The sequence below is a fragment of the Chrysochloris asiatica genome, unplaced genomic scaffold (assembly GCF_000296735.1).
Source record: "Chrysochloris asiatica unplaced genomic scaffold, ChrAsi1.0 scaffold00027, whole genome shotgun sequence".
Classification (NCBI taxonomy): domain Eukaryota; kingdom Metazoa; phylum Chordata; class Mammalia; order Afrosoricida; family Chrysochloridae; genus Chrysochloris; species Chrysochloris asiatica.
The window spans coordinates 7,414,445-7,425,045 of NW_006408545.1; the positions used below are offsets into that span (position 1 = coordinate 7,414,445).

The window sequence follows — 10,601 nt, forward strand, 5'->3', positions numbered from 1 at the left end:
TTAGATTTATTTTCCTGGGCACCAAACAGTAAAATTAAAGGCAAAAACATGATGGCAACACTTATCTATTAATATAGACATAATTTTACAACAGATGTGGGACCTAACTCCGGAGGCAGAGGTCTCCGTTCCCGGGTGTTTCTTGAAGAAGCAAAAGAAATCCCTTTGGCCAGGGAGCCCTCCCGTGGGGGCAGGGAGCCGAGGGTGTGTGAGCGGGAGGTCCAGCTGTTAGTCCTGGGCTCCCCTGGGAGCCCCGTGGGGGGCGGGACTGGAGGTCCAGAGTCGGGAACCGGGACAGCAGGAGGTTCTCAGGGTCTGCGGCCAGTGCAGACGCGGGGAAAGCTCGCAGCATGCTCGCAGCGGTCGGGAGCCTCCGGTACCTTGGCCTGGGGCTCATGGTCCGCTGCTCCCCGGGGGCGCCTCCAGGGGCAGCGCGGCGGCTCTCCGCTACTCTCCAGTCCCCGGGCCTCCTCCGCTACTCCAGCAACGGGGCCCCCAGCGGCTCTGGGCCCCAAATTCCGGGTGAGCCAGGATTCAGAGTAGTCTTCGCAGGCGGAGGGGCGCCACTTGCAGCCGGAATGTTCTGGGAGGGAGGGAGCTACAGCAGGGTGGACGCAGGGCTGGTGGCTATCTGGGTGGGAACCGAGACCTGAGTCAACGCTGACACACTGCCTTCGGTCTGTCCGACCGTTTCTCTATTCATCCCTCTTGCTTTCACAGCAGGGAATGTCCACAGGGTCCCCGCCGAGCACAAACCTTCGCATTTCGACAAGAAAATCCTGCTGTGGACCGGACGTTTCAAATCAATGGAAGAGATCCCGCTTTGGGTCCCGTAAGTGTGGCAGGCGGTGTGCGCTGGGGAGTGTGGGCCAGGAGCGCCGGGTCCATCTACCGCCGACCTGGGCGCACCTACCCATTAAAACCCGTAAGGATTTTACTTACGACCTCCTCTCACTCAAAAAAACTCACTGTCATCAAGTTGATTTGGATTCACAGTGACCTTGTATAGGGTTTCTGGGACCAGAGTGGATAGAAAGCCTCACTTTTCTTCTCCAGAGCAGATGGTGGATTTGAACTATCGACCTTGCAGACAGCAGTCTGTTGCTTATGCTACGCGCCAAACCAGGTCTCCTAGTGTTGCTAAATAACATCATGCCAAGTCCTTTGACCGTACAGTGATGGAGTTGATGAAAACTCCCAAGTTCATTGGGCACTTTCACTGTCGTTCACCTCTCTGCCCCCAGCGAATTCTGAGCGGCTATGCAGTCGTGGGGGAGTCCTGGTGTGGCTCTGCGGGCTAATGTGCTGGACTGCAAAATCGACTTGAACTGCAAGGTCGGCAGTTCAAGTTTACCAGCAGCTCCTTAGAAATACAGGGTCGCTTTGGGTCGGAACCAACTCCACGGCACTTAACAACAACAAGAACAACACGAGGTGGGGAAGCACTTAGACCAAACCGAAAGCACACGGATGGGTGTGTAGGCGCCAGACATTGAGAGGGGCTCTGCCCAGGGGCAGCTCCACGGACTCCACTGGCTAACCCGGCAGCTAGAGGCTCTCCTGGGAAGAAGCTGCTTCCATGCAGTCTTCTCTGTGGGGGTGGGAGACCCCTGGCAAACAAGGTCCTGCAGCTTTCTCAACTACAGGTTTACTCCTGCAGTCTCCTAACTGGACCACGACCGTACCCTCTGCTGTGGAGTTGATTCTGACTCATAGCGACCCTACAGAACAGAGTAGAACTGTACCATAGGGTTTCAGAGACTGTAAGTCTTTAGGCCATAGGGTTTCAGAGACTGTAAGTCTTTAGGGTGATAAAGCACCAGGCTGCTTTATCGCTCATCCACAAAGCTGCTGGTGGATTTGAACTATCGACCTTTGGGTTAGCAGGCCAATGCTTAACAAATTGTGAATTCTTTAAATGATAATATTCAAGCTAACAACTTCACCTCCAGGCAAGTAAATGTTTTTATTGTTTTCTGGTTTGTTTGTTTTTTAATCCTACAATAGCAGGTTATTATAAGTCTAAAAACTACTTAACGATAAAATCAACTACTTTTTAAAAACTGACCTTAAAAATAAAAGTGGTATTGCTGTTCAGTGTTGTTGCTAAGTGTGTAAGGTTTCCAGGGAGCAGATGGTGGTTTTGAATCATGGACCTTGAGGTTAACAGTCCAGTGCTTTTCCTATAGAGTCATACTAGGATCCCTTAAAAATAATTGTTGTTGTTGTTAAGTGCCGTCGAGTCGGTTCCGACCCATAGCGACCCTGTACAGGGTTTCCGAGAGTGTAAATCCTTACGGGAGTAGAAAGCCTCATCTTTCTCCCGCGGAGCGGCTGGTAGTTTCGAACCGCTGACCTTAAGGTTCGCAGCCCGATTCGTAACCACTACGCTAAAAATAATAGGGAGACTAAAATCAGGTGGTATAGGTTTTCAGATGTTCTTTTTAGTAGTTTTACACAATGTCATTAATGACCATCAAGAAAAGATGGCGGACAGCGTGCTGCACATATTGCATGCATCTGTATTGGTTATTAGTTTAGCAATTACCAAAATAAATGTCAAGGAACATGTGGGGGAGAGTGCTCACTCCATTATGAATTCTTAAATGTTTTTATATTCTTGGTTCAAGTTAATAAACTAGGAATGGTTTATAATGTGGAAGTTGAAATCTGCTTTTAGCATTTACTCAATTACAGAGACACTTTCAAAAATTATTTGCTTTCCTTGTGGCCTAAAAATTCCACATTGGTGTTGTTGCTGTGTGCCCTCTTTAGTTGTTTTTTTTTTAATGTTTTATTGTGAATTATATGATAGTTTACATGAGAGAACTTTAGTTTTACATTCATTCCATCGTATACTATCTCATTGCCATGGTTCCAATCCCCTCAATGCATCATCAACCAACCAAAGGGTATATCCTAGAAACCTGCCCCCTACACTCCCCACCTCAGTCTTAGGCCCACAGTCCCTCTCCCTCTGTGGATCCAAAGTCCCCAGCTGCTTCATCACTCCACGTCATTGTCTCTTGTCTCTATCTCAGGAATATCTGCTTCTCTGGGTAGGGTCCAGCTCTCAGCTCTTCTCCGTTGATGGTCCCAGAGACCTCCGCTCCTAGACTGGAAAATTAAGCACTCCCTTCCTTTTTACAAAACGTCTACCTTTGCATTTCCAACCCTCATAATCTGTCCTGATAAGCATTATTCACTACAGTATCACAAGTTACCCATCTGTATTTCATTTCATCAGCTCCGCCCAGACAGATTGAATAGTACCCACTGGAGATTCTGCCTTCCTCCATGCTCCCTAGTACTAGGTTCCCTCTTGAAAGCTTGTAAGCCAGTCACTTCTTGCCTTTGTAGTCTCCCGCTCCCCATTTGAGTATCCAATGTCCAAGTTGCCCATCTCTGTCCACTCTGTGTGTGGAGGGGGTGGGAATGTTTCTTGCTGTAAGTATTTGTTCCTTCTTTTGAGTTGCTGCTCCATAGGTATAGGTCAAGTTCATCAAATTGTATCAGCTCACTCTTTTTTTTTTTTGTTTTTTCCCTCTTCTTTCTTCTCCTGGTTGAGCTCTGATCATCCAGTCGTCCAGTCCAGGTCACATGGGTACCATCTGCAAGTGTGGGTGCTCCTGTGTACAATCCCTCTCTTCCCATCAGCTGGTAGCTCCATTCTCCACTCAAGTCCTCCGTGACCACGCCACTGACTCTGGCCCAAGAGTTCCCCGGTCTCCTTACACTGCTTGCCAACCAGGTCCCCAACTGGGTCCACAGAAGCGCACTGAACATTGTAGGGCTTAGCTTGCCGCTTCATTGCTGCTTTTACCCCACTTCTCCCCATTGGTGTGGTCACCAATCAGAGCGTGCATTTCCGTTGAGTCTTAGTCTTGGAAGGGGGTTTGCATTGAGAGGACCTGGCCACTTGCCTTGATGTTTCCTAGGGAATCGATTTGTTTGTTCTTGTAATAGTCCATCTGCCTCCATTGTTTTGCATTTTTCCTGCAGGTCTTTCTTTCAAGAAGTATCTTTTGTTATTTTAGCTGCTCCAGGCTGGTCTGATCCTCCTTTCAAGTGGAGATTTCTCATCTCTGGAAATCTGGATGTGGTTAAGGTTTCTACCTATAGTTTTATATTTTGCAAAGGCTCCGCAGGAAGCCTCGTTCACTGGGTACTCTGTAGCCCTATTTTAGGTATTCCAATCAGTCATAGGCAGAAGACAGACTTAAAAGCCTTTTAGTGTGATGTTTCTGACTATTCCTTTCTCTCCCTCTCCAGTGTCTACTCTGTGCTGCCCGGTCAGGGAAGTGCTGTCCCCTTGGGCTCAAGTTAGTTTTGACTCATAGTGACCCTGTATAGAGTTTCCAAGGAACTGTCGAAGTAGTCGGTTCGAATCATAGTGACTCTGTATAAAGAACAATTCACCTTGGGTTTAGCAGTCCAGTGCTTATCCTACAGCGCCATACCAGGACTCCACAAATCTCACACAATTAAAGCATATATGGTCCTATGTACAGGTATACAGAGATATAGCAGGCAGGTCAGTTCCAGACCATCCAGCATTGCAATAAAGTAAGTCCCAAGAGATTTTTTTGGTTGCCCAATGCTTATAGGTTAGTGGTTCAAGCTTACCAGTCACTCATCGGAAACCCTATACAAGGTCGCTATGGGTCGGAACCGAGTCAATGGCACATAACAACAACAACAATAATGCTTATAAAAGTTAAATTTACACTATACTGTTGTATATTAAGTGTGCAACAGCATTATGAAAAAGTTTAAAATATTGTGAGAATTACCAAAATATGACTTAGAGCACATGCTTTTCAGAAAATTGTGCCCATAGACTTGCTTTCCGCAGGGTTGCCACAAACCTTCAATTTGCAAAAAGCCCAGTATCTGTGGCGTGCAATAAAGTGAAGGTCAACAAAATGAACAAGGTATGTCTGTCTGTTTCACCACTCATCTGCTGAAGAGTATCTTGGTTGCTTCCAATTTTTGGAAATGATGGATACATTGGGTTAACTTCTTAGCCCAAAGCAGAAATTAGCTTCAGAAAAGTCTTTATCATCACAGGCTCTGGCTATCAAATTTTAATTGATGTCTGAGAAGTTAATACTTTAGTTGCAAGATAAAGAAGTAAAAGAGAATCTATATAAATTCTATACAAATGAAAGTCTATACGAATGAAAATCTATAACATCACCATCTGTTTTCTTTTATTTTGGCTTCTATTGCTATAATAGTAATCAAGAATGTAAAAAAACAGAATTATTATAAATTAATGCTTATTGAGATAGTATGCCAGAATTGCAATAATATAGCTGCATGTAGGATTGACATATTTTTCAGAAATAATTTAATTTCTCTGGTATCACAGTCAAAAGATATAAACAGTTACGAGTATTTAATCATATGTCTATAAAAACATTGTGATTTAGGTTTGGAAACATAAAAGTATTTAAATATTTCTCACTTTATAGTTTTTTTCTTTTCAACTTTGCTATTTAGGAGGGACATTCTAGTCTGGCACTGTAGGATAAACACTTGACTGATAACCACAAGGTTGACTGACAGTTCAAACCCATCAGCTTCTCCTTGTAAACCTTAACCAGGGTCTCTATGAGCCAAAACTTACTCAAAGGCACTTAACAAAAACAACATTTCCACTAAACTAAATGTTAGACTTAAAATGCAAACAGCTTTCACTTTTTATGTTCTTAATGGGTATATAACTAATAAGTGGCCTCTAATTTTTCTATCACACACTAATGATATTTAATAATAATGATATTTTTCCATGTTATTTTTCCTGTGCTAAACTAATTTTGTATAACAGATCAAAGCCAGATGGCTGGATAAAAAAGATCAGTTCTTTTAGGTTGCATTTGGAATAAAAATCAGCAGCTAATATAATCTAATAGTGTCCCCATGTTCACTAATTAGATCTGCTGTCAACTAACATGTTGAAATGTACATAATTTAGACTAAAATCTAAGGAAAACAGTACAGTTACTGGTTTTCTGTGTTCTTTAAAAGAAACAATTTAAAAATTTTAAGAGAAATTGTACCTTATCTTTTGGAAGTATTTTTTAAATGTAATTACACACAACTTAAACTTGTCATTAGATAAGAATACAGCTGAATACATTCTCAAAAGTCAAGTGCTTTATTTATGTATATTTATAAAATGACACTTCATATTGTTGCAAGTTTTTAAAGCTTATTTAAAAGTAAATGCCCCACCAAACCCAAACCACTGCCATTGGATTAATCCTGTGACCTTATATAGGGTTTCAAAACTGTAAAGCATTATGGGAGCAGATAGCCTCATCTTTCTCTCTCGAAGTGGCTGTTGGGTCTAACTGCCAACCTTGTAGTTAGCAGCCAAATGCCTAACTCACAGTACGACCAGGGCACCTTCAAAGCCCCACAGGAATAAATATATTTGTAATGCTACTTTGTAAGTGTATTACTAAAATCCTGGGCAATGAATATGACTTTATTAATAAGTAAGACTACCCAATAACCCAATAACAAAAAATCAGGTATTATTTTGTCTTTTTTTTCCTTGGCAAATTATTGTGATTTTCATCCGTGTTTAAAGACTTCATGTGAAAGCCTATAATGATTCTTATTTAATGGTCTCCTTCCATGGGGACAGGATGGAAGAAAGCCATTTTAAAAGATCAAGTGATGAAAAGGAGCTTTTATACAAATAAATCTGTTCAAACTTGAAAGCAAAGCTGTGGTACTGTGGGTTAATGTGCTGAACTGGAAAGTCTGTTTGAATCATAAGGTTGGCAGTTCAAGCTCACCAGATGTTCCTGGGAAATCTTATACAGGGTCGCTATGGGTCGGAACTGACTTGATGGTACCTAACAACAACAACAAAGGAATACAGTAGGTCCCTAGGTGACCCAAATGGCAGTTTGAACTCATCAGCAGTGCCACAGAATAAAATATGTGTCGATCTGCTTCCACAGAGATTACAGTGCGGAAAACCATTCAGAGCAGCTTTACTGTGCAGCACATGCAGTAACCAGCAACTAGAACCTGCTCTACAGCACTGGGGTTTGTTGTTACTGCTGTTTTAATGAATACAGGTCACTTGAAATCTTACCTTTACCCCAATAAGTTAAAACAAAAACCCAAAAGGACAGTCAGGCCACAATCACTAGCAGGTTTATTTGAGTAATTAGAAACTGAATATACCATATTATGGTGACCTTGTAGGATAAGTACTGGACTGATAACCACAAGTTTGGTGGTTCAAACCCACCAGTCACTCTGGTTTCATACTGCCTGTTGTTATTGCTGTTAAGTGAAGTTCCAACTTATAGCGACCCTGTATGAGGTTTCCGAGGAGTGGCTGGTAAGTTTGAACAGCCGACCTTGCAGTTCAAACCAACCTTGCAGTCCAGTGCATTAGTCTTCAGCGTAAGGTGGTGCAAAGAGTGAACTGGTCTCAGGAGACAGCCAAAAGGTTGGAAGACAGCCTGGCAATCTACTGCCAAAACATCAGCCACTGAAAACCCTCTGAAGCACAGTTCTACTTGGACACCTACGGAATTGCCATGAGTCACAAGTGACTCAAATGACCACAGTTAAGATCTGAATAACTCCATGTTCATTGGAAGTAGTAAAATAAAAGACTAGCATCTGGAAAGCTTTCACATCTGCAGTTTGAATTCAGAGACATTTTTTAAATGTTTGCATAACAGAAAATTACCTGTCATGCCTGTCAGAAGACCATATTACTTTAATACAATTAACAATTGCCCCTCTTGGTTTAGGCCAGAAATGATCGATGCTGCAAGAAACAAAGCTCGAGTGAAAGCTTGCTACATAATGATCGGACTCACAATTATTGCCTGCTTTGCTGTGATTGCATCAGCCAAAAGGGTGAGTATCTCTTAAAATTATAGACTTGTGAATTTAAAGCATGTTTTGTTAATAATTACTAGTGATTGGAATGCAAAGGTTGCAAACAATCAGGAAGGAAACAAAGAGGGAGGGTCAGTAATTGGGAAATAGACCTTGGTGATAAAAATGATGCTGGAGATCACATGATAGAATTCTGCAAAATCAATTAATTCTTCATTGTAAATACCATTTTGAAACAACTTAAAAGACACATGGGACTCACCAGATGGAATACACAGAACTCAAATTACTTACACCTATGCAAAGAGATGGTGGACAAGCTCCATATCATCAGCCCAAACAAAGCCAGTGGCAGATTGTGGAACAGACTAGCAATTGCTCATATGCAAGTTCAGGCTGAAACTGGAGAAAATTAAAACAAGCCCACGGGAAATGTGACCTTGAACATATCCCACCTGAATTTAGAGATCATCTCAAGAACACACTGTATGCATTAGACACTAATGACAGAAGACCAGAAGAGTTGTGGGATGACATCAAGAACATCACACAGGGAAAAAGCAAAGGTCATTAAGAAGACAAGAAAGAAGGAAAGATCAAAATGGGTGTCAAAATGGAACTTGCTCTCCAGTGTAGAGATGCTAAAACTAATGAAAGAAATAAGGAGATAAAAGAGTTGAACAGGATATTTCAAAGGGCAGCTCGAGAAGACAAAGCCAAATATTATAATGAAATGTACAAAGCCCTGGAATTAGATAACCAAAGGGAAGAATACTCAGCATTTATCAAGATGAAAGAACTGGAGAAAAAATTCAAGCCTCGACTTGCAATATTGAAAGGTAACATATGACCAAGAACCAATGATACTGAAGGAAGAAGTCCAAGGTGGAAGGCATTAGCAAAGAACAAGGGTCTGGGAATTAATGGAATGCAAATTGAAATAGTTCAACAAACTGGTGTAGCATTGGAGACACTCACTTATCTATGCCAAGAAATTTGGAAAACAGATACCTGGCCAACTTATTGGGAGAGATCCATATTTGTGCCCATTCCAAAAAGACGTGACCCACACAATGCAGAATCATTTGGGCAATATCATTAATATCACATACAAGTAAAATTTTGCTAACGATAATTCAAAAACAGCTGGAACTGCCAGAGGTTCAGTACAGATTCAGAAGAGGACAAGGGAAGAGGGATATCATTGCTGACATTAGATGGGTCTTGGCTGAAAGCAGACAATACCAGAAAGATGTTTGCCTGTGCTTTATTGATTATTCAAAGGCTTTTGATTGTGTGGATCATGACTAGCTATGGACAACATGGTGGAGAATGAGTATTTCAGAACACATTATGGTACTCATGAGGAACCTGTACATAGACCAAGAGACTGTCATTCAAACAGAACAAGGGGACACTGAATGGTTTAAAATTAGGAAAAGTGTGCACCAAGGTTGTATTATTTCACCATACTTATTCAATTGGTATGCTGAGCAATTGAAGCAAGAAGCTAGATTACATGAAGAAGAATGTGGCATCAGGATTGGAGGAAGATTCACTAATAACCTGTGATATATAGAATGATTCAACCTTGCTTGTTGAAAGTGAAGAGGACTTAAAGTACTGATGAAGATCAAAGTCCCTAAGCTTCATTATGGTTTGCACCTCAATGTAAAGAAAATAAAAATCCTCACCACTGGACATTGTAATTGTCAAAGACTTCATTTTGCTCAGCTAAACCATCAACACTCATGGAAGAAGCAGTCAAGAATGCAAATGAAATATTGCTTTAGGTAAATATGCTGCACAAGGTGCAACCTCTTTAAAGTATTCAAGAGCAAAGATGTCAGCTTGAGGACTAAGGTACATCTGACCCAAGCCATATTTTCAATAGCCTCATATGAATGTGAAAGTTGAACAATGAATAAGAAAGACCATGTAAGAATTGATGCATTTGAGTTATGGTGTTGGAGGAGAAGATTAAAAATATCATGGACTGCCAGAAGTATAGCCAGAGTGCTCCTTAGAAGTCAAGATGGTCAGACTTCGTCTCTCATATTTCAGACATATTATCAGGAAGGACCAGTCCCTAGAAAATGACATCATGCTTGGTACAGAGGAGGGTCAGCAAAAAAAAGACCCCCCCTCCCCCAATGAGATAGATTGGCACAGTGGCAGCAGCAATGGGTTCAAGAGCAGCAGTGTTTCTGAGATTGGCGCAGGATCAGGCAGTATACATAGGATGTATGCGGGTCAGTACAGACTTGATGGCATCTAATAACAACAGGGGACTTAGTTCTCAATTTGAGGATTATTGCTGTTCTGGCAATGTAAGAAAAATTTAGTCTTTGAGACGTGGAACTATCGACAGTTATCTATCTTGTTTTGGTTGGTATTAAATGCTGTTTAGTTGGTTTCAACTCATAGCAACCCTGTATAGGATGTCTGAGGGGCACCTTGTGGTTTTGAACTGCTGACCTGTTGTTTGGAGTCTAGTACTTATCCTACAGTGCCACACCATGGAAATGTTCATGCAAATTTGAGTCAACAAAATAATTAGTTGTCCAGGAGTGACACAAACTTGTATTCATTTATATGAAAGACCCAACAAAAACAGGATGGTTTATAATTCAGTTAAAATCTCTTTTTGAGTGAGAGCTGTCCAAACTAGACAATTTCTTAATACATAAACTTAGGTTATTGCATAGAATCATGAAAGA

The 10,601-nt window shown here is 41.8% G+C and overlaps 1 protein-coding gene across 1 annotated transcript in view; it reads left to right on the forward strand.

Moving 5' to 3' along the window:
* The first annotated feature begins 338 nt into the window (after positions 1-338).
* Positions 339-10,601, forward strand: part of FAM162B (family with sequence similarity 162, member B) — a 13,501-nt gene continuing 3,238 nt past the window's right edge. Inside the window, exons 1-3 of the mRNA XM_006839977.1 lie at positions 339-522; positions 724-832; positions 7,791-7,899. Coding sequence (XP_006840040.1) covers positions 351-522; positions 724-832; positions 7,791-7,899 — 390 coding nt within the window. The 5' untranslated portion in view covers positions 339-350. The remainder of the gene's footprint in view (positions 523-723; positions 833-7,790; positions 7,900-10,601) is intronic.